This window comes from Propithecus coquereli, unplaced genomic scaffold, assembly GCF_000956105.1.
Source record: "Propithecus coquereli isolate 6110/MARCELLA unplaced genomic scaffold, Pcoq_1.0 Scaffold22, whole genome shotgun sequence".
NCBI classification, from domain to species: domain Eukaryota; kingdom Metazoa; phylum Chordata; class Mammalia; order Primates; family Indriidae; genus Propithecus; species Propithecus coquereli.
Window position 1 is genome coordinate 10,484,978 of NW_012147189.1, and position 26,988 is coordinate 10,511,965.

Sequence of the window (26,988 nt, forward strand, 5' to 3'; positions counted from 1 at the left end):
GAGCAGCTAGTGTGTTTCTTTTTATCCAGGTCCTGCAGCCTGGATCAAGACCTTGTTAATCCAAATTATAATAGATGAGGTTGAACAGTAGATGGAGAAGTGGAAACTGACTTAGCAGAGGGAAACCTAAGTGCCTACAGAAGGGGATGTTGATGAAAAACAAGCTGATTCACCCAGGAAAATCCTGAAGAACCTTAGAAATACCTGGCACCTGGTGTTGCAGAAACCAGAATGGGGTGTGGGGCCGAAAGCAGTACAATCAGTTGAATGTTAATTAAGAAGATTTTGCCCCACCCGCTCCACCCAGGCAGGCAGCTGCTTCTGCATCTTCATAGGAGATGGGAAGTTTATTTCTGGAGAAATTAAACCAAAAAAGTTACAGAACCATGAACTCCTCCAGGTATAACTGAGATCAGGGGTGAGGAGCTGGACTGACACTTGGGGGTTATGTGAAAGCACACACTGTTTAGTGAAGCGTCAGCCTCCTTTCCGTATCAGATCTAGAGCGCTGGCAGTTAGGTACTTGCCACCTTGATTCCCATACCTGGGCGTGAAACTGGAGCACCCTTCTCTGTCCTCAGAGAACAAACGTACAGGTGCCATCACTGGGGATCTCTCAGTGAATCTAGCAGATCGTGCTCAGTCATGCTGTGGTGCGTCCCACCAGTCAGCAAGTCCTGCCGTGCCTGAAAGGTTTCCAGAGAGCTTTTCAATGTCTCTCTCTTAGATATAGAGATTGCTGAGGATCAACAGATATTTGAAGCAATCTCTGACATGAAAGATAGGTAACAAAAATGAAACGAAATAAATAAAAATAGAAGAGAAGGAACTTAGAGGAATAGAGAGACACAGGAATAGACGAAAACCTACAAAAAAAAAAAACCTTGAAATTAATATCCTCGAAGATCCTTAAAGAGTAAGAGATATTATTTGTAGGATTTTAATAATGTTCTACGTAGGACTGAAACATCGTTAAAAAGAAATAATATTCACAGAGACGAAAGTAGAACGATGATTGCCAGCGACCGGGGGAAGTAGGGAGCTGTTTGATGGGTAGAGTTTTACAAGTTGAAAAGAGTTTTGGAGGTTAGTTGTGTAACAGTGTGACTGTGCTTAACACTATTGAACTGTACATTTAAAATTGGTTAAGATGGTAAGTTTTATGTTATGTGTATTTTGTTACAATTAAAAACAATAAAAGGACAAAAAGTTCTTGGAAATTAAAAATATGATAGTTAAAAAAACTAAATAAATAGGAAAAGGTAAAGATAAGAAAATCTCCAAGAAAGCAGGACAAAAAGGTAAAAAGACAGGAGAGATTTTTAAAAATAATTGAGCCGGGCACAGTGGCTCACATCTGTAATCATAGATAGCACTTTGGGAGGCTGAGGTGGGAGGATTGCTTGAGGCCAGAAGTTCGAGACCAGCCTGAACAACATGGCAAGAACCCATCTCTACCAAAAAAAAAAAATTAGCTAGGCGTGGTGGCACACACCTATAGTCCTAGCTACTCTGGAGGCTAACACAGGGAGAATAGCTTTAGCCCAGGAGTTTGAAGTTGGTTGCTGTGAGTGGTGCTGACTCTACTGTACTCCAGTGAGGGAGGCAGAGCGAGACCCTGTCTCAATCAATCAATCAATCAATAAAAATAATTGGAGACTTAGTCTAGGAGGTGCAGTATCAGACTAATAGAAGTTCATACAGAAAAAGAAAAACAATAGGTAAGAAATTATCGAAGAAATAATACAGAAGTTATCCCAGTACTAAAGGACCCAAGTCAACAAATTGGGAGGATTTGCTAAGTGCTCTGCTTAGTGAATGTACAGTGTACACCATTGGTACATGTAAGAACATTGAGTATAAATAGAAAAATCTAGAAGTTTCCAGAATTTGAAAAAAACGTAGATCACCTACCAAGGACTAAGAATCTGAATGGCAGTGGAGTTCTTAACAACTTTGGGAACTATTACGGAAAGCAATGGAGTACTGTCTTCAACATCCAGAGGAGAGTTTTCATCTTAGATTTATATACCAAACCAAATTATCAATCATGTTTGAGGACAGACTAAAGACATTTCATCACACACAAGGGTAGGAGTTTGAGACCAGCCTGGACAACATGGCAAGAACCCATTTCTACCAAAAAAAAAAAAAAAAGTCTCAAAAATATTATACTTCTTAGATGCCCCCTTTTCAGGAAGCTAATAAAGGCAGTGCTTTGCCAAAACTAGAGAATAAAGAAAATGAAGGACCTAGGGTTCAGGAATGGAGAGATCCAATACTAAAGCAGGAAACAGGTCTAGTGAGCACTGATGAGGGTGCAGGCCCCTGGGCAGCAGCAGCAGCAGCAAAAGCAGGAATGGATAGATTATCTGATGACTGGCTGAATGGGAAACAGAATTGAGAGGACTTTAAAGAGTTTGGAAAATTGAGTTACGTACAAAGAAAACGAACTAAGTGGAGAAAGTGAGTCACTTATCTCCAGGAAAAACAAAAGTTTTATTGAAAGAGAAAAGGAAAATAATCAAATACTACTTGATGAAGTGGTAGACAAGATGTACATAATTGTACATCATATAATAACTTGTATCCTGATGATTGTTTTAAACAAGATGTTAAATGTTATTAAACGATTTTGGAAGGCTTGAGGGAAGGGTAGGGGATATATAGCAGAGTGTGGATCTCATCTTTTAAATAGGAGATTAGTAGTTAATATCTTAACTGGATCCAAAATAAAATATATTCAGTTAACATTCTTTTTCTTAAAATTTCAGTGGAAGAACGCAGTTTTGTTGAAAAGCACAGATGGCCGTCGAATATGTACTTGAAGCAGCTTGCAGAATACAGGAAGTATATTCACTCCCGGAAATGTCGTTGCTTAGTAATGTAACCTGGAGCTTTTATATACATGACATTTTTTTATTATGATGAAGAATGGTATACCTCTGGGTTCCAGTAAAATTCTTATGACCGAAACCAATATGGGCTCTGAAAAAACAAAAAAAATTACCATACAGCTTAATATGTTCATTAGTTCTCTTTGAAAAAACTGCTATTGTGGTCCTAAAAGGGAACAGAATATACCATAGACTAAAAAGTAAGGCTTCACCCTAGAATATAAAGCTGTTGTACAGCTACATTTTCCCTTTAAGATATCCTGTTACTTTAGTGATATTAAGACCCTTCCCAGTTAAGATGCTTAAATTTTAAAAAAGTCATATAGGATTAATACAGAAATTTCATCATGTCTGATTAATTGCGCTTTAAAATAAGGGGCATTTAAAGTCCCTGTATAACTATTTCTGTAGTGAGTAATCAGTCCAAGATGACATTTTAGGAATAGAGATTTACCTGGGGTTTTGAAAGTGAAATGCCACTTTGTTCCCAATTGTGACAATGTTTGAATCATTATGAAAAAAGTCCTGATTTTCATCTGGACAACCCAATGGAGCTACCTTGTCTCCTTCCGGGATTCTGATGAGGCAGGAAACCTAAACAGAGTGGGCTATCTCAGCATGTAACTTCTGTAGGCCCACAGGGCCCCACGCTTAGAAAGGCCCTGCACTTGATTCAAGGCTCTGCTATCACTGTCTTGAAATTCTTAATAATGTTTGAAGAAGGGCCCCTGTTTTCACTTTGCACTAAGCCCCCCAAATTGTGTACATTTCCTGGCAGGAAATATACTACATTTTCTTGCTCAAACAGCTTTCTCTCTGAAAGCTGAAAGAGGCACTGGTACCAAGGGAAGAGAAGGAGGCCCACCCTAGAATGTAAAGGGTGGAGGGAAGAGCGCATATGGAGATCCCCACCTTTGGGGAGGTCTGTGTCACCCAGGGCTAGTGGGTGCCACCTGGGCTAGTGGCTAGCAAGGGAAAAAATGCTTTAAAACACTCACAGCCTGGCTCTATCACAGATGAACAAATACTTTCTTGATCATTCTGTAAGAGCAGGATAGTGGTAAGAGTAACTGACCAGCCTGAATTTAATACACATTTATAAAGATACTCATAGGAAAAGACCTCCTCTAGAGAATTTGCTATGGAAGCCTCGAGACTTTTTTTTAAGAGTATTTACTAACATTAGAATGCCAGTGTCTTAAATTGTTTGAATTGTTTTCAAGGACCTCAAGACCGTTTGATGAGGAGTAGCACGAATCTTGTCCTCAAGATGACCCAGTAAGTTAAAAGAAATGATTTAAATGAAAGACCAGTTACATGTAGAGAGAATGGACCAGGATAGAGGACAGAATTGGAGTTTCTCCTGTATCACGTGTATAGAGAAATCATTACATCAGAAGCTCACAAGCCTAGAGATGGAAAAACAGATTACCATTTATGGTTAGCAGCGTTTTCATCTCTAATTCAGTATTGGAATATATTTTCCTTTTAATTTCCAGTGACTTTAGAATACACATAGTTTTTAGTTTTTCCAACTTTTCAAAGGTTTGATCAGTTTTATATCATAGTATTAGGATCCCAAACAGTTAGCTCTTGTATGTATACCAACACTGTCAGAGTAAAATAGTAAAAATTCCCTATAGATATATTCCAAGAAACCTGATTTTAATTGGACTGTGTCAATGAAGATTACTGGAATGCATTGTATGTTTTTTTGTATTTTTAATCACTTAATTATTGGCAACCATTTGACAAGGATTAGCATTATAAAGAATAGATACTGTAGTAAATCTCTAGAAATTCATTTACGTTTAAGTTTTAAAATACAGTAATAGCCTTTTTTTCTTCATAAGCATATTCTCACCCCATATGAATTCAGCATTGAAAATTCTAAATCAGTAACTTGATCTAGAAAATTGAAAAATGTAAGTTGCAGAGCAAAATATTTTCTTGAAAATACTATTTAATGCTTAAATAGACTATAGATAGTTCTTTTAGGATGTTTGACCTGAGTGGGGGTTGGAGTGGGAAGCTGGTGTTCAGTTGGTATAGAGCATGTAGTTTTTATGATGAAAGTTCTTTACCATCTGTACGAGTAACTCAAACACCCAAATGTCACAGCTCTCCAGAGCTAGTCAGAACAGTAATCAAATTAGTGTTTAAATCCATTTGGATATAGACTGACTCTTCAATACCTTTAAATTAACTCAATTTAAAATCATAAGAAATTTTAAAGTACTTATAAACTATCTTGGAGAAATGAGTGCTGGTTTTGAGGTTTTTGTTTTTAATTGAAAGATTATTTCTAGATGGGTGTATGCTTTGTGCTGATCTCTGCTTCAATATATTTACCATTTTAATTAGAGAAGATACTGTACAGTAGAACTAAGCCCTTTTCTTTCTGGGCCAGGTTTTCACCCTATTTAACCCTTTGTACACTTCTGACTGCTCCATGTTCATATTATAGTGGACTAGGTTTGTAATATAGAATGTTCAGTAACATAACTGAAATTAACCCTGTCCAAGCCTGCGTAGTAGTTTCATATTGGGTAGTACCAGAAGACTGAAGAATTGGATGAATTTGATTTCCAAGACAGCTGAACTTTTCAACTATAATTTTGAAAACTACACTACACTGATATAGTTAATTAGACAAAAATGTCTTCAAAGAGTACTTTATTTTATTTAAAGCATCTGTTTAATTCAACCTTTAATAATTTTGCAAAGAAGGTTATGTGTGTATTTTAATATAGCCTGACCTGAATTTATATGTTTTTAGCTTTAGTATTTAACATTTTGTAACAAATAAACCTTTTTTAAAACAAGTTTAATGATGTGTCCTGTAGTTATTTTACCTTGGATGTTGAAATGCTAAAATGACCTTGGGAATACTGCATTGCACTTCTCAAGCACAATTCTGTTTCACAGATAATTTCCATTATGTGTAAAATATTTAGAATGTTGCTGATATTTATAGATGACTCATATGTGTGTGATGACATAAAGAAATGTATATTACCTTTAACAGCTGGTACCAGAATTTCTCCTAGCAAGATAACTGCCTTTATTTAAAAAAATGCTTTGGTGATTATTTAACATAGAAGTCAGTCCCCTGCAGGCTTGAGTGCTGGCTGGGGCCAAGACTTGAGAAGCAGAGAAGCTGCCCTGCATAATGGAGGGATAAGAATTTGGAACTTCTGGGGCTGAGATGGGCAGGGTAGAGAGACCAGGCAGCCTTAACTGGAGCATAGGTTGTGCACTGTATGATGTGGTCCCTCCCCTGAACCTTCCCAAATTGACATTAAAGCCTACTAAACTCACAAAGGGCTCCACAGTTCCTTGGAATTATGTTCCTAACACAAGTTTAATCTGGGCACACACCTTTCTAGAAAACTCCAATTGCCTATAGAAGAACCTCCACAGTCCGCATTACCACCCAGGCCTTTCATAACCTAGCCCTGTCTTTCCTGCCTGGGCACTCCTCCTCCAGACAGAAAAGATGCCCCCATCTTGACACACTGGATGTCCATTCAGATTGTGCACCTGCATTCCTCATACTCTTCCTATGGCTTAGGTTGGGTTGCCATTCCCTGTCTAATTTGCAAGCTCTCATCTCTCCTAGAAAGCCCAACTTAAACATCATTTCTTGTTTGCTTTCTGTGACTCTGTCAGGAAGAATTAATTGCTTTTGCACGTGTCTCTCCTCAGGTCTTTATTCATACCTTTGTTATGGCACTTAAGGCATTTCTAGGTATTTGCATATTGGTCGTCTCTACTTTGCTATTACTTGAGGCCAGAGACCACGTTTTGATTTATCTTTGTGATGCCCTTCCCAATGCTCCTTCAAGCTGTAGGGCCTGGCAAAACATGTGTGTAAGAAATGGCACCAAAAAGGCCAGATTGCCCCAGCTGTAACAATAATCACAAACTGGCAAATGAAGATGAAAAGCAGGCTCACACTTAGAACTGTTTGCCCTATGCTAGAAGTAGCCAGAGTCAGCTGGCATGTGGGACCTGTGTGATCAGGGTCGCCTGAGGAGTCGAACATAAAGAATGGAAAAGTGATAAGTGATGGGCCATAAACAAAATGATCCTTGCAGACACTTTTGCCTGGGAGTCTCCACTGGAGTTCAGGCAGGAAGATAGGATGAGGGGACAGAGGAGTTCTTTTGGGGCATAAGGAAGGGGGTAATGCCCCCAGTGCCACACATAGTGTTGGACTGTGTGCAAAGGCTCCTTTAACTGCATGCACATGATTTCCCTGTCATGAGGCAGGCTAAATCTCAAAATCTTAATTGTCCTGTTCTACTGTTACAGTTAAATGTTCAGCAATGAGCTGATGATCAGCATTAGTTTGAGAGTGTCTGACATTCTCTCACATGCTCAGAGCAAAGAGCTCTGAACTCTTTCTTCCATTTAAGAAAATACAATGCAATTTAGTGGACACAATATATTACTTTTTTTTTTTAATTAAGCAGAAAGGAATGGGATCTCACCTCCTCTTCCTTTGCTGGGCACTTAGATTGGGAAGATCTTTAGAACTTTAACTAAAAACCCAACTAATGAAAACTGAAACATTGACTTTTCCTCAAAGGTCGACCTTAGTCCCTCATCTGTGACGTAGTGCCTGTCTTGTTTTGTTCATACCCAGGCAAGATTCTGTTTCTCCCCCTGCTGTACCTGCATCACCACTAAGATGCTTTTTCTCTTAATACTTGTAACCTGTAGGACTCCAAATTTCCCAGTGTCTTAGTCTCTGACATGTCGTGTTCAAGCAGAACGGATCAACAGCCAGAAATAACTAAAAGGGGTCTCATTCTCTTTATTTTTTAGGGTTAACATTGTGTGATAGGTAAGATATGCCTGGCTCAAAGCTCAAAATAATGTAAAAAGTAAACTTTGGGGAGAAAGTCCTTGCTCCCATTCCTTGCCTCCATGTCCTACATCCCCCGCAGATAATCACATTTATTTCTTACGCATTGAAACAGTGTTTATGTGAATGCAAGCAAATGAAAGTGCATATTCTCACCTTCCTCCCCAGAGGAGAGAGATTGATGGCCTCCCCGAAGACATCCACATCGTAATCTCCAGAACCTGTGAGCATGTTTCCTTTCATGGCAGAGAGGATTTTGCTGATGCGATTAAGGATCTTGAGACAGGAGGTTATCCCGAGTGGGTGCACTGTAATCACGAGGGCCCTACAGGAGGGAGGCCGCAGAGTAAGGGTTGGAGGAGGAGGCAGTGTGATGGCGAGAGGTGAAGATGCTGCCATTGAAGACGGGAGGGGCCCCTAGCCAAGGCCTGGGGACAGCCTGGGGACCAGGGACCATTTACATGGAAGACAATTTTTCCATGGACCAGCATGGAGGAGGGGGGTGGTTTTGGGATGATTCAAGCACATTACATTTATTGTGCACTTTATTTCTATTATTATTACAGTGTAATATATCATTTTAAAATTACACAACTCACCATAATGCAGCATCAGTGGGAGCCCTAAGCTTGTTTTCCTGCAGCTAGATGGTCCTGTCTGGGGGTGATAGGAGACAGTGACTGATCTGACAGGAGGTGCAGCTCAGGCATTGATGTGAGTGATGGGGAGTGGCTGTAAATACAGATGAAGCTTTGCTCGCCCACCCACTGCTCACCTCCTGCTGCGCAGCCCAGTTCCTAATAAGCCATGGACTGGTATCAATTTGCAGCCCAGGAGTTGGGGACCACAGTTGTATAAGACCTCAGTATTAGTGACAATCAGGGTGTCCCAAGCTGCTACGGGGGTGTCAGTCTGGACATACTTGTTGCTTGTATCTTACTTTGTTTTTGTATTTCTTCTAGCACTATCTCCGAAACACAATAGTTACTTAAGGAATGTCTGTTGAAGGTACCAGAGCACAGTTAATGGAGAACCCTGCAGAGTCCCTGGTCTCCAAGTCAGCAGTGTTGATTGTTATGGCCCAGGGGCCCCATTTCTGCCGATGGCCTAGGGGACAGCAACATCAGAGGCAGGGTGAGGTGCCACTCTCAAGGGACTTCACAGGCAGGGATTCGGGGAGGACAGGAGAGCCATGTGAGACACCCCAGTAATAACTGGGAGACTGTGTAGCCTCTGTTTGGAGCAGGCAGAGGTATTTGTATGAAGTCCATTAGGCTGGCGAGGCCTGAGGAAATTGAGGTTATTTTTATAATTCTTTATTATTTCAACATTACCATTTATTGTGCTCTTACTAAGGGCCATTTTGCATACATTGTTTCCTCTGAAAGAGATACTACAGCAAGGAAAGTAGTCTGGTGGGGTGGTTGAGCAGACTTCCCAGGCTAATTCCAATTCCAGCTCCACCCCTTACCGTGAGACCTTAGACAGGGAAGGCTCTCTCTGCACTTGGCTTGTTCATTGCTCATTTCTACAATGGGGCTAATGGACGTGCCAACCTCATAGTGTCATTGGAGGGGTCAATGAGGTCACACACAGAAAGTGCTGAACCCAGTGCCTTGCACAGAGTTAGCACTCTGCACGTATTACTACTCATTATCGTCGTCATTATATTGTCCCAGCAATCCCATCAGCCGGGGACTGTCAGCATCTCCATTCTAAAATGAGCACAGTGAGTAACAGCCTAAGTTCACATAGTTAATAAGTGGCAGAGCTGAGAAGACTTCAGACCTGACTCCAAAGTACACATGCTCTACCAGCAGGAAAACAGCCTCCTAAACATTCCCAAAAAATATGCAATAATCCAGCTAAGACAGATATTGACGCCCTCCTTTGAAGGTGCTGCTGCACGGCTGTCTTTGTGCAGTGTGAGGAAGACAAGTGAAGACTGGGTATGTTACTGGGGGACATGCTTTTTGAGTTTACTTGCAAGGCTAACTCCAAGGTCAAAGAGTCATCAAGGTCATCCTTCCTTCCCCACTTTCATTTCCATCGCCCTCTTAGGAAACTATTCCAAAGTTTAATTTGATCATGATTCTTTCAGTGTTATGACCGGTTAGTTAACACACCATCCTTGTGGTTGATATTTGACGTACCCCAAAATGGATAATAGGAAAATAGCATACTCTGGTACGAAGCGGTTGAAAAGAAGGGGGGCTGGTGGCTGGGCCCATTCAGCCCTGACAGCCAGGGAGCGAGGTTTCTCTGTTAATCATCTTTAATTTTAATTTAATTAGTTAATTTAATTTTAATTCTCATAATAAGAACAGAGACTGGAGAGATCTGCTGACCTATAGTCACACAGCTAGGAAATAGCCTAACCAGGATTTGAATCCACGTGGCTTCTAAACCATAAAAATCTATAGTTTGGAGCAGCAAGTTCAGGTCCTAGGGCAGTTCCTCTTAGAAGCTATGCAGCTTAGATGACCATTCTCTTGTTCAGTCGTACAATTGGAATGGTTGAATTATATAAGCTATAAAATATGCCTTAATGAAGTTGTAAAAAAAAAAAAAAGAGGGAAGGGAAGGAGGAAGGGAGGAAGGAAGGAAAAAAGGAGAGAGAAAATCATGGGTAACTATTAATAGAAACACGTGTTCTGACTGGTTCCATGACCACTGTAGACCAGTGACGTGAGATCAATGAAGGACGGCAGAACTAGATAAAAATGGAAAAATTTTGTTTCTGGGCAGATGCTTCTCATACTCCCTTATGAACTTCTTGTGAATTTATTATCCACCTCCCATGTAACACTCTCAGTGCAGCCTTGTGACCAAGGGACTCTACAGTTCATGAAGAGCAAGTATAAACACTTTTTTGTGTTTATTTTTGGTAATGGCATGCTTGCTGCAGTTAACAGGGCCCTAGGATCTATGACTTTCCAAAAGAGTTCGGTCTTAAGGATGCCATTTACACGTTGCTAATGCTTGGGACTGTATTGATAAATCAGCTCCAACAATTCTTGGCACAGACTTCAGACTACAATGATGCTTGGTTTGAACCAGCAGGTGAAGACTCTGATGGATGTTGTGTCATTATTGGGAACTTTGGGACTTACATCAATGCATTAGCTGAAAGTGTAAGTAAGTTAGAGTATGCTTAATAGCAGAAATGCCAAACACTGACATGATACATCTGTTCAGCATCTGTCTTAGGCTGTTGTGGCTGATATAACAAAATACCATTGACGGGGTAGCTTATATACAACAGAAATATGTTTCTCACAGTTCTGAAGACTGGCAAGTCCAAGACCAAGGTGCTGGCAGCTTCTGTGTCTGGAGAGGGCCCATTACCTGGTTTGTAGATGGCGTTTTCACTGTGTTCTCACTAGGCAGAAAGGACAAGCTAGGGCTCCACCCTCATGACCCAGTCGCCTCCCACAAAGCCCACCCAACGTCCTAATACCATCACCTTGGCGGGTAGAATTTCAACACGTAAATTTTGGAGGGACACAAACATTCAGACCATAGCGGCATCCCTTGCATGAAATGGTGCTAACTACAGAAAAGCAAGTGAGAATTGGCAAAGGGAAGAAAAGTGAGAGGGTAATAAATCAGCATTTCCAATGCTGTGACTCTTAAATGAATTCTGAGAGGTGCTTCTTAAAGAAAGGACGATTAGGTAAGAGCTTGGAGCTATAATGGGTACTTTATCACCACTTTGGAAATTCACAACGCACACTAAAATGTTAAGGGCTCTGACAGCTTCCAAGGTCAAGCTGTGCGCCTGATGAACGCTGGCAGTCTTCACAAGCCTGTGTGGGTGTCCCCTGGGTACAGCTGTCAGTCCCAGGACCATTCCCTGCTGCCGCCTCACTCTGCTACTAATGTCCAGGACAAATCAAGCATTCACTTCTACTGACATGTCCCAGACAATGATTGTCTTAGTCTGTTTTATGTTGCTCTAAAGGAATACTTGAGGCTGTGTAATTTATAAAGAAAAGGGGTTTATTTGGCTCACGGTTCTGCAGACTACACAAGAAGCATGGCACAAGCATCTGCTTCTGGTTAGGGCTTCAGGGAGCTTCCAATCAAGGAGGAAGGTGAAGGAGAAGCAGGCGTGTCATATGGTGTCGCATGGCACGAGAAGGAGCTAGAGAGGGAGGAGGTGCCAGGCTCCTTTAAACAACCAGCCCTCGGGTGAACTAATAAAGCAAGATCTCACTCATTATCTATGATGCCGAGGGCACCAAGCCATTCATGAGGGATCCATCCCCATGACCCAAACACCTCCCACCAGGCCCCACATCCAACGCTGGGGATCAAATTTCAATATGAGATTAGGAGAGGCCAAACATCCACACTGTATCACTGATATCACAGTACAACCAGAGAGTCCCAGGGGTAAGACTGGGTTCAGGGCCCGAGTTGAGCTCATCTGCTGCATGACCCTGCATGACCCATCCCTACTTCACCTGTCCACACTGGAGGCGCCCCTCAGGGAGGATGTTTCCTCACCATTCATCTTTGTCGCCCTCTTCCTGTATCTCAGCAAAGGGAGAGAAGTGAACATCTATATGCTTGTGGGGTTTGATGAGGCTAAGAGCATCAGTTTTTAAAGTTTCCCAGATAAAAGGCGTGTACTCCAAATGAGCACAAGCCCTGCAGGCCAGCATTGTGTAGCCCAGCATTTCCCAAACTCATTTAACCGTGGAAGCCCTTTTTCATGTAACATTTATCCATGTGCCATGGAACCAGTGTTCTGAGGAACCTCCTCTGGGAAACACTGAGCTAAGAGACAGTCTGCTCTGGAGATGAATCAAATTGTCTTTTGAGGTTGTGGCTCAGTGCCCATGGGCCCAGGGAGGACTGCCAGTGGTTCCATTGGGCCAGGAAACACAGGCTCTACAGCGGAAGGCTGAATGAAAAGTAGAGTGGGTATGAGTGTGTGCTCCTGGAAGCCTCCTGGGCTTAACTCCTGGCTCTGCTGATAGACCTTGGGCAACCTACTTAACCTCCCTATGTCTCAGTTTCCCCATCTGTAAAATGTAAATGATGATGATAGGAGTTGGCTTGTAGGGCTGCTGTGAGGATCACATGAGTGAACACATGCACAAAACTTAGAATTTACTTGGCCCCTAGTGAGTACCCAAGGTCTAGGAAGTTGGGTCTCTCTAAGTGTCTACCACCAAAGCATGCAGATTCTTACGTTCGTCTTATTTCAACCAATAGAGAGATTACATGGCCTCTTTAAAATGCCTAGGAAACACTGATTAAGATTCATTATACATTGCCTTTGGTAAGAGTTAACCATTATTTGATACTACCTCATACTGCAGCTGTTTGCTAGATTCCGACCCACATAAGCAGAAAATCTGAGAACCATCAGTAGTTGCCACCTCTTTGGTCCAGGGCAATAGTTTCCAATATTTCCAAGCTTACAGACCCCCTTTTTTTCCATATTAAAATATGAGGCAGGCCATAGCCTCCTCACGTGTGCTGGTATGCTTCGGCCATCAACTGAGAAAGCAGCGATGATCAAAAGCTGCTGTGAATGCGGGATGCTTTTTTTTTTAAGACTGAATTAGATATTTTGAATAGATAATTGTATGTACGTAGCAGTTATCCTTTAAGTGAGTTGATATTTTATTCTCTGCTGCTGCTGCCGTACAGAATAGGAACCAAGAAAAACTTTTAACTGGATAAATCAATTGCTCACCTTTATTAAAATATTGGAAAAAAATAGATGCAGTGAAAACTATGTAGAATAGCACCTTTTTATATATACCTGTGGAAACAGGAATACATCTGTATATTCTCTGACTCTCTCAATAGCCCCTCACCCCTCACCCCCGCCGGTCTACAGCTCACAGGGGCTCAGTCCCGAGTAGTCAAAGAATAATCAGCAGAGTCCTCGTGCTAAAGATCACACTCATTGATGGGGAAGACTTGTCCCTTACTCCTCAAATTCCTATAAAGGAGGGATTTCTCTTCTCCTGCCAGCTCAGGGGGTGTTTAAGGGAGCACTTTGCATCTTTTGTTCCTTCCCTCATTTGGAGGAAGAGGATTCCTCTGGTTAGATTAAGGACAGTCTATCAGCCATTGGACCATCCTTAACACAGTGGCCTAAAGCTACATCCTCCCCTCCCTGGTGCTGTCTGCTGTGGGCTTCCTGGATGGGGAGAAGAACCAGGGCTTCTCGGTGGTTTTCCTGTCTGGGGATGCCCACACTTTTCCCTTCGTAGGGTCAGCCTGGGACCCACTCTTTTCTCCCTCCTCCCCCCACTCTCTGGCACTCTCCAATCCCACAGTGACCCTCACCCGGCATCAGCTTTACACACTCACTCTTGCCACCATGGAGGGTACATTCTAGGTGTGAGGGGACAGTCCCCAGGGCCATAGGTTCCGGCTGTGTGAGTTTCTGGTCCTCCGTTCCATTCCCAGAGTGGATCTTTTGGTTGCTGTTTAACACCTCTGGTTAGAACCCGGGGCAGGTTGTGTTAGAGATTGTCTGTACCCAGTTCTCAAGGATGACTTGGAAGAATAATGAGAGGGAGTGCAAAATCCCCACTTTATAAACAGCTCGTTACTTTATGTGTGAACTATTCCAAGTTTTACAGTGCACACAAGAGAAAAGGAAAAAGGCCGTTGCTCTGCTCTCTTCTGAAAAAGCTCAGCTTCGAGTCCCCAGAGGCTTCAGCCCAGCAGCCTGGGAGGGAGGAGTCTGCGCAGGCAGGAAGGGCCAGTGGGTATAAAACCCCAGAGCCGCAGGTCGCACAAGCTCTGCACCTTCATTGGCTCTCCTAGACCCCCTTCTTCTCTCTCCTCCCTTCACCTCTGCACAGCGCACCAGGAATGTCCCTGAGGACAAGAAATACAAACCTGTGCATAAATATAGACCCATGTTTAAATATTGCTTGTGCTTAAAGGGACCAGGCCGAATAAAATTATTTTCCACTAATGAGTGAGATTAAATTCTGCCCCTTCAAATGTTCAGTGTATTTCATAAGAAAAGACTGCTATTAATATAAGAAAAGAATTTTAAATAAAATATTTCAGGAGCCCAGTTCTTTATTTCCTAGGACCAGTGAACAATTATTATGGTGTAGTAAATTACGGAGCATGGCTTTCTGCTACAACCATATGTCAAGATAATGACAATAGTACTCACTGGGGACATAAATAGTGAGGTCTGGACCTTGCAGACCCATTTACCACCCCTAGCTGTTCTTTCCCTTTCAGGGCCATCTTCAGACACCTTGAGTTGGGAGCAGTGGTTATCAGGAGTCCAGCACCAGGAGCCAGGCTGGAAGAAGCAGAGAGAAGACAGTTATTAAAGTGAGATATTTGCAAGAGATGGAATCACTTGCTTCCTTAAGTAAACAGGAAGCAAGAGTAGAGCATCGGCTATTAATTTTTTGCTTGGTTTTTTTTGGGGCTTTCCTCTGCCAACTCCTCGTGCCAACCTCTCAGTGCTCTTTGTAAGACAGTCCTTTCTATTCTTGCATGTCACACAGAATTACTCAGCAGAAAATGGGAGATTACATGAGAGTCTGCACAGTGGCTAGGGAGTTGCCAAGTCCCTTTGCCCTGCTTGGCAGCCAGAACCCTGGCAATAAGGCCCAGTCCCCCAGCTGTGCATCTGGAGAGGCTGAATGGCTCAAAAGAACAGGCATCCAAGAGCTAACAGTTGGGGGATCTCCCAGTGAGACGATCAGATCCACACCTGATATTCATTTATTTTTTAATTCATTTGTTCACACACTTGACAGATTTTATCAAGTGCCTACTATGTGCCAAGCAGTCCTCCTGATGCCGCAGACACAGCAATAAATACAACAGATGCAAACAAGCTGACCTCAAGGGGCTTACTTCTAATGGTGAAGATAGTAAACAAAATAAATAAGCAAATTATACAATATATTAGATGATACATGTTATAGAGCAGCGGTCCCCAACCTTTTGGGCACCGGGGACCATTTTTATAGTAGACAATTTTTCCATGGACCTGGGAAAGGGGCGGGGGACGGTTTCAGGATGATTCAAGCACATTACATTTATTGTGCACTTTATTTCTATTATTATTACATTGTAATATATAATGAAATAACTATGCAACTCACCATAGGTTGGGGACCCCTGCTATAGAGGAAAATAAGTCAAGGAAGAAGGATAGGGAATGCTAGGTGAGAGTGGAGGGGCAGGTGCTACAAGTTTTTAGATAGGCTGATGGGGGAACCCTTGCTGAGAAAGTGACATTGGAACAAAGACCCTCTGTGGTGAAGCCCACCAGTGGACAAGCCCAATCCACACACACAAATCTTCCAACCAGTGTTTTAGCACCTCATTCTTAAATGTTTACAGACAGCCAGATCTCTAGACATTTGAGGAAGGCTTTTAAATGTAACACAGAGACAGAAAACAGGGGCTCACAAGGAAAAGACTAAAAAAGAGAAAGACCCAATATGCTAATTTTCTTTCCATATCTTTTCTCCCTTTCTTTCTTTTGGTATAGATCTCCCTGCGTTTTAGTTGGGGAGAGGCTTCCCAGCCAGATGCACCTTTGCCCAGCCTCCCCTGCCCTGAGGTGGGGCCATGACGCCAAGTTCTGGCCAATGGGCTGCGAGCAGAAGTCGTGCACATGACTCCTGGGTCAGTCACGCCTTCTAGGAGCAAATGCCACCTGCCTGCCTCTGGACTGTCACGAGAGAAATTGGCTTCTATCATGTTTTCCTGTCTTTGTTATGGCAGCTTACCTTGTATCCTAATATGTGGGTCACAGGACACAGGAGATCCAACACAGCAGAGAGACAAGGGAATCCCCAGAATGACAGTGAAGTGAGACCTCACGTGGAGAACTCTGCCCGGACATAGAGGCAGCCCGCCCAGATTGGGGCAGTGTGATTCTCCACCTTAAGGACAGAAAGTCCAAATGGGCCTGAAGCAGATCGTTATCTGTACTTAGCTTGCCTTGTGCTGATGACATTTCTGTTCTCCATGCTACACGCCTGGCCAGTTGAGGGGTGTGGTGTACTTTGAGCTGCTCCTGCAAGCTGGGGGTGGGGCCGTGCCGAGTTAGGCAGCAGAAGTGCAGAACAGCCCACTCCCACTGACCATGTTTCTGGGGGACACTCAGTGCGTGGTTCATGCAATAGCCTTCCTGATCGTGGGGCACCCTGCGTTTCCAAGGACTCAGGACCAGCCGAGGCTTCCCCAGAAGAGGCTTTGGAACACTCTCAGGGACGCTGAAGCTGGCCTATGACTCAGAGTCCTTGTTCAGCTTATCTGCGCTTGGGATCATTTGTCTAATTGGGACAGTATCGCTTTCCTTTCACAGCTAGCTTGGTGTTTTCTATTGCTTTTCAAAAGTGAAATGCATTGCTTAGGGATATTATAGAGTAAAATTATAAAGAGAAGTTTCAGAATAATTACAACAAAAATGAACTAGCAGTTACTTCTATGGAGGGTGGGAGGGAGGACTCTTGGGGAGGGGTGTTTTATCAGTACCTTAAAAACACCTCTTTATACACACTTTATTTCTTAACCTAGGAGGTAGATACATAGGTGTTAAATAGAATTATACATTCTATACACTCTTCTATATGTTTAACACACTTTATAATATTTTTGAATAGGCTTAAATAGCCATGAAACTAATACATGTGTGACCAGGACTGGGATTTGAGAGAAGTGGAGGAGACAATTTGACTTTTTAAACCATATACATGCATTGCTTTAATAAAATAGATTTTCTGTGCCAGAAAGTGAGTTACAATGATAGTTAAGTCTAGGTTCTTGCCTTTGGGTATGTCTGAATCAGCCAAGAGACTGAGACAGATGATTAACTGCAATATAGCCTGGTAAGAGTTGTAAAGTACCTACATGCTCAGTGTTTCTGGATTACAGAAGAGGGAGCAATCATTTTTGTCAAAAAGCAGTGAGGAGAGAGAGGAGGTATAGGGAAGACTGTCTATAAATCAGGTATTTGAAAGCAGAAGGACAAGAAAAGGTACCTCAAGGGGAGGAAGCACAATGAACAAGGACATAGAAGTGTGAAAGAAAGTGCAGGCAAGCGGTCCAGAGTGGGTAAGGGGCTGGAATGTCAGGGGGTGGCATTCATAGTATTGTGCAGTGCGTGACCTGCACAGTCAGCCACAGCAATCCTAGCTGAACGGAGTGCCGAGGGCCCACAAGGGAAAGAAGCCAAAAGTATAAGGGTATTAGGTGGGAAATGGAAAAATGGAATATGAAATTAAAAAGACTATTATTAAACCCTAAACACTATTCAGTAGGCTAATGCTGACATATTTATTTCAGCATGAAATTTTAAAATTATATCAACCATTTGTACTCAGGGACAGCAGCATGTGTCTATATAATGGCAGGGACAAACAAGAATAAAGCTTTAAGTTGGTATGTTTCACATTAATACCATTCCTTAAGGTCTTGAGGACATGAAAAAAAACTGGACAAAAATCACTCAGTCATGTATAGGTACTTCTTTATTAGAAAAGAAATTAACCATTTTCACCAGAGACTGAAGAATGAAACGAACTTAATCTTATAATTCTAGAACAAATAAACTTCATGGTAGGGAATTAAGTTTTCAAAGGGTGGGGGGTAAAAGGCAGACTCATTTAGGACAGTGTTTCTCAGATTTGGCTCTTTCACAGATATACTCTTGCGGGAGGGGGCTCCAAGTTTTCTATGATAATGCTTTACATTTTATGTCTTCGTTTTGCTGGTAATCTAAATTAATACATGGTTGTTCAGGATTACCTGGGTAATTGTCTTAAATAGAGTGTTGCCACAGGGCCACAGCCTCAGTACTTGTGCCTCTGTTCCACGTGGCACCAAGTGAAGACCAATAGTGCTTAATTTTTCATAGTTTCTCAGATTGAACCCTTAGACCCTTCACAGAATTGTTGAACATTTCTTTCCTATGAGATCTGTGCGATGGCGAGGTTGAGAACACTGCTGCAGGACAGCAATTCTCAAGGTGGGGTGGAGAGCTGCATGTAGTTTGAAAAAACACATTCGAAACACCCACTGATTGCATAACACAAACTCATAAAGTTGAACTCAGCAAAATGAAAATTTCAGCAGTAGCAGAAAACCAACTCTAGATTGATCCTGGGGGGTGGGTCTGGCTAAACATGGTGGAGAAACACTGTCTTAGAGGTAGAGGTAGAGGTAGGCCCGCACATGGAGAACAGGAAACACATGCCAAAGGGAAAGAACAACTTTTGGGTCAGTGAGTGAATCTTAGGCCAGAACTTGTTACAGTCTCCTGGAACCCAAAGGACTAACACTGAAGAAAACCAAGATGGTCCATCAACCTTCTTGGCCCTGTGGTTAGGAGCAGGTTGGTTCACTTTTTTAATACTGAGCCAAAAGAAGAAAAAAGCTGTTTGTGCCCAAAATTCCATCCACCAGGAAGTGCTGTCATCCTTTGTGACGCTGTTCAGCTCTGGAGAGGGATGTCAGCATGGGTCTTGTTCTGCCAGGAAAGAAGCAAAGAATTGGATCTTTTTGTAAGGCAAGTTATCCTCATTTCCCTCACATTACCAGAACAATCGCTCCTGCCATTTAAACACACTCTGTGATAGATGACCCTGAGGTGTGCTTGCCAGCAAAATCCTGACAGCAGAGCAAACGGAGAGACTTTCTGGGAATGGGGGACGCTAATGCCCACACCAAAATAGAGACAGTTAGGGAAATGGTATTTTCCATCTGCTTCCATTCTTAATTAAGCCTAAATTGCTAAACATGTTCCAGAATAGGAAACATTTGGTATCGTAGCTAACTGGGTTTTGAGTACTTTAAAGCTAACCAAAGCAGACATAGGGTTCACCAGCTGTGAAATTAGAAAATATATAACACTGACTATTTTATTTCAGGGGACTCAGTTGCATTTTTTCAGACTTTTTTCTCTTCTGTTGTCATTCTGAGTAACCATCACAAATTATGTATACTCATAGCCCAAGGGATAAGTCATTAATTAGTGGGCAATAGATACTGCTCAAAGAGCATTTTGATTAAAGAACCATTAATTTCTCCCTCGACTAAGAAACACTTGAGTCTCTCTGTGTATGAGTGAGTGGCACTGGCCTGTTTGGAAGCCAGCGAGCTCTGACAGTGCTGGGGAGCTGGCGGAGCGAGGCGCTCGTCAGAGTCCAAAACCACCCTGATTCCTTTCTAAAGAGTTCATCATCCCGTGGTTTTCCACTGAGCCAAAGATCTCCTTTAGGTTACTGATTGTAGAAAATTTTGTTTCTGTGTTTGAGAATACTATTAGATTGAGCTGATCTGCTGTGTGAACACAGGTAAAGCAAAAAAAATACCTCAATTTCACATTTCATTTAGAATAAATCCCAATTGCCTACCATGCTCTGGCTCCTGCCCACGTTTCTTATGACGCCCCCTTCTTATTCAATCTGTTCTCACTCTCTTTCTGTTCCGTGAACATTTCTTACTTCTTGCCACCTCAGAGCCTTTGCACTTGCCATTCCATGTGCCCGAAAAGTTCTGCTGCTTCATCTTTACGTAGCTGTCATCGTCTCGTCGAACAGGTCTCAGCTCAACCGGCCCCTCCCGAGGAAGGCCCTCCCTTACCATATTAGCCAAATTTGCTCCCCACCTCCCCACATGTTCTAACACATTGTTCTTTTTGTTTCAGGAGTGATTCACTTGTTTATTATCTGTCTACTGCTCTAGAATACAAGTTCCATATTATCTTTTTTGTATCATTATACTCCCAGAGCCTAGTGCAGTGTCTGGCACAAAGTCAATGCGAAATAAATATCTGCTAAATGAAGGTTGAGTCAAAGGATTTCTCCCATCGACATCATTAATCCCTTTACCAACGGTGAAATTCACAAATGATTAATGCCACACACTTCCTCAAGTCACCCGCAATCAGTCCTTCCCTAGCCAGAATGCCCGTGCTACGCTATGATAGACCATGGCAGTAGAATCCACTGTCTCCAGTGTTCCGGGCCTGGCGTCTCACCTGCCACTCACCTGTAGTTACTGCAGAGCTCCAATCTGCTTTAGGCGCGTCAGCAGTTCCCCACTCTCTTGCATGGTTATCAGATCGCTGCACCCACCTATACATTCCTTACCGATAAAGACTCGAGGCACCTGAGAAAGCAAACAGCCCAGGACACCGAAGGAATTTAATTACTAGATTAGAAAGAATATTTTTATCCTTCTTCTAAATATTTCCTGTGATTCCAAACTTTTCAAATCACTTTACAACCTCCTTACAGGACAGAACTTTCTTACTGTTATAAAGGTAACATTATTAAAGAATGTTTTTAAGACAGATTATTTTTCAAATTGACTATGCCATGCATGAGATTGTCCAACTCGTCAAAGGTATTTAATAAAAATTTCACTCTACAGAAACATGTTTCAGGCAGAGAATTTTGATTGGCTGACGTCAGACCACCCTGACTGAAATCTGGTTTCTCTGCAGCCCGGCCCACACCTGAGACTGTAAGCCAAGCCACAGCAATCAGGAAGGAATTCGTGTCTCAATACAGCTGGAAAAGGATTTGTATTAGGTCTCTGCCCCTGATTTTTAAGTCCATGGTTATTAAATATAGTCATCTCTATTGTTAAAACACAGGTAAGCTCTGTCCTCAACTAGGGGGAGTGTAGTGGCATCTTATTTTCCTTTAATGCATCATAAGGTGTTTCAGTGCTGCAGCTCTGGGACCAAGGACATCACCTGCTTTAGCTTCACACCTGGCGTGGCTGATCCAGGGCAAGCCCAGCGGCCACGGTCATGGTACCTGCTGAATGGGTTTCTTTCTGGTCACACACTCCCTGCCTACTGCTAGGTGCAGGCACATTCCAGAGGGCTTTTAGAATCCTGACAGAAGGAAGTCCCCTCACTGGGGCTCAGTTTCCAGGCCAACGGTGTTACACAAAGGCTGCCTGGCAGTGAGAGACTGACAAGCACCCCGTGGGTCACCGGAGTGATCAGAAGCAGCAGCCCTCTCCCCAGACACTAGGAATGCACCAGAGAATATGGGAATGGAGGAAGGCAGAAAGCAGTGAGAATATTTTTGAAGCTTTTGATTTTTCTCAGAAGGCAGAATTTAAGTTGTTTAAAAAGTGAGAAAGATGAGAAAAGGGGCTGAATTATTGTGGATAAGGTCTTACAGTATTTTTATTCAGAAGGGGGTCTGGGTGGAAGTAGGTTTTAAAAATGAAGGCTAAAAATTAAAAAGAAATCTCACACTATATTTTCACAGCTATTTCCTGTGCCCCAAGAGTGGGAAGAAACCCGTGTGGCTCTGTGCGGTGAGTGTGCCTGGCCATGTCCCTTCTGGTCACAGAAGATGCTGCCTCCACCTGCAGCACCCGGCCCTGTGGGAGGCTTTGCAAATGGGAAGCATCATCAACACGACCTTGTTTTTAGCTGCAAGAAGGGCTGCAGAAAGATGGGGTGGGGAACTTAAATTTTTTCCTGGATCCTGACCATTATTTGAGAGAAAACAAAGCTTCCCCTAAGCAAATTGTTCAGACCTTTCAGCTTCTCTCCCCCCAGTAACACTTGGCTGTGGTCAGTTATAACGGGAGACATAATAGAATCCTCACGTAATTGTAATGTAATTGTTCTGCAGAGCTCCTTTTGTTTAAGGACTTACCTAACTAAGTAAAAATCATCTGAACTTTAAGCAAGGAGGCAAAATATTTATTCTTGAACTCCTGTATTTTCAGAAAGAACTGAGTAATCATCCCTACTCCCACAGCTTGCCAAATCCCCCCCGCCCGCCAGGGTCCCGGCCTCGGGATTGAGTTAACTGAGTTGCTGACAACGCCCTGAGCAGCAAGGAGTCCTCTCCTCAGACGAGATTCTCCAGCTTGAATGTGCATCAGAACCACAGAAGGGCTTGTTAAAACAGATTTCTCTTTCCTCTCACCCTCAATTTCTGATCCAGGAGATTTGGGTTGGGGGCCAAGATTTTGCATTTCTACCAAGTTCCCAGGTGTTGCTGCTGCTGCTCCTGGGATCCTGTTTGCAAACCACTGGTCTACACCGAGCAGCCACCTAGTCCTCTCAGGGTAACTGAGGCTTTGAACACCCACGGCCCTATAGCTGCCCCAGCCTCCTGAGACAGACCCTGAAACATGATCGGGGTGGAGTTTTGCGCACACCATCTAGCAAAGAAGCTGGTTTCACTTAAAAGCTGAACGGCCCCTTTGTTCTCACACCCATTGTCTGGTCTGGGAAACAGCAAAACTGCCTTAAATCCCACCGGGGAACATCACCCCTAACGGGGGGCCAATCTACAGGCTGCACAGGACACCACTGGAGGCCTATGGTGACGAAACAGGAAGCACAGAGGCACTGTTGATTCAGCTGAGGAAAGAACAGGAAACACCCACTGCTGCCTGCCTTCCTGGCCTTATGCCCCTCCCTGGAGGAACTTGAGTCCGTTACTGTCAAAGGAGATGAAGGACAGCTGCCACCATAAGAACGGGTTTGGTAGCACTGGGGCCCTTACTGTCCTGGAGTAGGTTTCCCAGCCTCAGCTGGGCAGCATCCTCCATACTCTAGGGTTTCTCAGGTATAACTCCTCACAGCTGTTTCCCAACACTCCTCACCACTTCCTCGACTACCTCCCCGATACACGCCACGGTCATTTTTCACCCAATTTACTACTATAGCCTCCTAATGTCTCCCAGCTTCGACCCCGCCCTGGCCCACCTACCGTCTCTTCTTCCCACAGCTGCCAGAGTGATCATTTCAAAACTGAGATCGAGTCATTCTTCTGCTCAAAACCCACCAGGGGCATCTCATCTCACATTGAGTACAAGCCACCATCCTTAGGACAGTTTGAAAGGCCTTCCTGACCTATCTATCTCCTCTAACTCTCCTACTAGCTCAATGCTCCAGGCATATTGTCCGCCTTGCTATTCTATGAAACTACCAGGCACTTCTACCACGGGACCTTTGCACCTGCTGTTCCCACTGCCTGGAATGCCCTGCCCCTAAATTCTTACATGCCTTTCTCTCACCTCCTGTAGAGATCTACTCAAATGTTCCCTTCTCAGCAAGGCCCAGATGTCTCCACTTAAAACTGTATCCTGCTGCCCACTCCTTACCTCCCTTTCCTACTTAATTTTTCTTCACAGCACATGACACTTGCCATTTCCCTACTTACTGTTTTATTTATAGTATTTATTATTTGTCTTTCCCACTAAACTGTAGGTTCAAAAATGGCAGGAATTTTTGTTTGTTTTTTTCATGGCTGTGTTCCCAATGTCCAGAAAAGTGCCTGGTACGTGGTAAGTGCTTAAAAATATGTGTCATATCCAGCAAATTCATACTTTAAATATGCAGGACAAATACTTTCTCAGACAAATAATATTTGAGGGAATTTGTTCCTAATAGAACTGCCTTGCAAGAAATGCTCAAAGAAGTTGTTCAGGGAGAAGGAAAAATGATATAGGACAGAAATTCAGATCTACATGAAGAAAAGAGCATTAGAGAAGAAATAAATGAAGGTACTGATCTAGGAGCTGTGGCTATAGCAAAACCGAAACAGCCTTCTCCAAGTACATGGCCTGAATGAAAGCATCGGTTTCAGTAATCAGTCAAGTCCTGCTGATCTACTACATCCACAGGACCATAGGTCATTACAGGATAACTAAGACAGAAACTGCCCTCAATTTCTTTAACTCTAAACACTTCACTGTTGGGGATCATCAAGCACACAACTTTAAAGGATCTGTCCTTCCCCTTGGAGGAATGCATTCAGGATTCAAAAATCTATGAAAAGTGTCTTTAAAAAATTAAAAACAGGCCGGGCGCGGTGGCTCACGCCTGTAATCCTAGCACTCTGGGAGGCCGAGGCGGGCAGATTGTTTGAGCTCAGGAGTTCGAAACCAGCCTGAGCAAGAGCGAGACCCTGTCTCTACTAAAAAAAATAGAAAGAAATGATCTGGACAACTAAAAATATATAGAAAAAATTAGCCGGGCATGGTGGCGCATGCCTGTAGTCCCAGCTACTTGGGAGGCTGAGGCAGAAGGATCGCTTGAGCCCAGGAGTTTGAGGTTGCTGTGAGCTAGGCTGACGCCACGGCACTCACTCTAGCCAGGGCAAGAGAGTGAGACTCTGTCTCAAAAAAAAAAAAAAAATTAAAAACAAACTTGAAAGTCCAGTACAAGAAATATCATTGCTTCACAAAGAAATGAAAAATATTTGTTAAATGAATGCAGGAAGAGGTTTGCTTTACCTGCTAGCGATCAGATGCTGTTGGGCTGAGAACAGTAGTTCCCTAACTTTGTTGCAAATTGGACTCAAGTAGCAATCTTTCAAACTCCTGATGCTTGGCTCCCACCTCCGACACTGTGATTTAATTGGTATGGGGTATGATTTGGGCATAAGGATTGTTTTAAAAGCTCCCCAGGTGATTCTAATGTGCAGAAAAGTTTGGGAACCACTGGCTAAGAGGGACCCAGGGTGGGGGGCCCCCGGCAGGGCCCATGGTAGCCTTTGCACTGGCCTGGAGCCCTGTGTGACTGGTGGTCCCGCTAAACCACCAGAGCCTCTCTCGCCACTGTGTCTGCTCCAGGACCTCAGCTTGCAGCAATGTAGCAATCCCTCAGCACCAAAATGCTGCTTGCTTATTGGAGAGAAGGGGAGAGGCCACCTCCATGCTTTATACTCAGAACCCAGAGAAAACCTCACGAGTCAAACCAAACCCAAACTGAAATAGGATATTTGCTTCTGCCAACATTATGTCCTAGAATGTGCATCCTGAAGGGGAATTTAGGTGAGCTGGTGGGATATTTCTCACCCCAGAACCGATATAGGTGATGAGGCTGGCAGGTTATCCCACCAGAAGCCCAGGACGCTGAGGGCGGGAAGTCTTTTCAGATGGAGGACAGCAGTTCTTAGAGGGTCCCACGATCTATGGGGACTTTGAGGTCACCTACTTTAATCTGGTCTTGCAGCTGGGATTTTTGAGGGTCACAGGGATGGTGACTTGCCCCAGATCACACAGCAAGCCACTGTGAGAGCCAGGCCAGAACTCTGGCCTATGGACTCCCTACTCTGATGGGCCTGGAAACAACCGTAATTAATTTAGAGCAACTGGCAGATAATGATGCATTCAATTTTTCCAGTGGGAGGAGTTAGATAAGAGAAATAGAAGAGATAGATAAATTAGGTTATGGTTAAAGAAAGCCTAGAGAAAAGATTGAGGACAGTAAGTCCCACTTGGCCACGTAAAAGCAGAAGAAAGGGTGCACTTAGCCATGCTGGATAAGAGAAATGTACAGGTCACATCCGGCCCCTCCAGCCCGCCTTCCACCCCCAGCCCTGGTGGGTGAAAATTGTCATTTTACGGCAGTGCTTAAAACAAAGACTCCAGATGACTCCTCAGAGACTCCCAGACAAGCTGCTGGGCCCGCTGGCTGTGACACACAGCACACATCAGCTGTGCTGCTGTCTCTGCTCTGAGAGGACAGCTGGCTGCAGGCCAGCCGCTCATTCAAGTGACCAGTGTCTTCTCTCAGGCGCCCTCCCCCACACCCTGCAAAGCCCTCTAGAAGCCTTGAACAACGAAACCCCGGCGGTGTCCTAGAGAAAGACACAGCCCCAACGAGAAAAAGCAACCCGGGAGCCTTTTAAAACTAAACCGCACACTCACCGTTCTTGCTCCTGTGAGCCGTTGCAAATAATCTTGAATCTCATTTGCGTCGCTGGTGGCTGTGATATCGACAAATTCCAAAAACCCTTGTTTGAAGGGCAATTGACTGAGGATCTCTTGGGTCCTTCTGCAGTAGGGGCAGGTGGGTTTGATGAACACGACCACCTTCCCAGGCTGGATTTTGCCGTTCACAAACTCCTGAGCCATGCTGACAGCCTGCCGTCTCCCAGGGAGGAGTCCTCAATTGCAGGTATTGCTTGGGGCGTTGAACCGAGGCCGGGCCAGCTGGCTCTCATTTAATAAGGAACCTCCCTGGAGGAGGAGTCAGCCTGGTAGCGTGCTCGAGTTTTAAAGGGACAGCTCCAAAGGCATTTCAGTCTGGTATAATTCACTAGCGGTGCCTGTGAATGCATGCTTGCTATTTTATCGTTAGTGGCTATGGCCAGGATGTCTTTGTTGTTCTCAGACCTTTGCGGAGTGCCTGCCCTTTGGCAAGGATCAGAGTTAAGTCACCCCCTGGGGAAGCAGAGCTTGCACAGACCAGCCTCA

At 43.6% G+C, this 26,988-nt stretch overlaps 2 protein-coding genes across 2 annotated transcripts in view; one reads left to right on the top strand and one right to left on the bottom strand.

Annotated features, from left to right (window-relative positions):
* LOC105810743 (rho-related BTB domain-containing protein 3) overlaps positions 1-3,206 on the top strand; it is a 46,464-nt gene extending 43,258 nt beyond the window's left edge. The window contains exon 10 of the mRNA XM_012644770.1: positions 2,775-3,206. Within this exon, the coding sequence (XP_012500224.1) occupies positions 2,775-2,890 (116 nt within the window). The 3' untranslated portion in view covers positions 2,891-3,206. The remainder of the gene's footprint in view (positions 1-2,774) is intronic.
* A 15,042-nt stretch (positions 3,207-18,248) lies between these two features.
* Positions 18,249-26,711, bottom strand: GLRX (glutaredoxin (thioltransferase)). Its single transcript, XM_012644771.1, has 3 exons — positions 26,440-26,711; positions 20,788-20,907; positions 18,249-19,264 (listed from the first exon to the last, which is right to left on the bottom strand). Exons 1-2 carry the CDS (start codon positions 26,644-26,646, stop codon positions 20,794-20,796), a joined length of 321 nt encoding a protein of 106 aa, XP_012500225.1. The 5' UTR covers positions 26,647-26,711; the 3' UTR covers positions 18,249-19,264; positions 20,788-20,793.
* Between the last annotated feature and the right edge of the window lie 277 nt (positions 26,712-26,988).

Excerpts from the sequence above, each read along its gene's own strand:
- GLRX (XM_012644771.1), bottom strand. The coding sequence starts at position 26,646 with ATGGCTCAGGAGTTTGTGAACGGCAAAATCCAGCCTGGGAAGGTGGTC. Across the intron at positions 20,908-26,439 it reads GGCTCACAGGAGCAAGAACG|GTGCCTCGAGTCTTTATCGG; the intron begins GTGAGTGTGCGG and ends TTGCTTTCTCAG.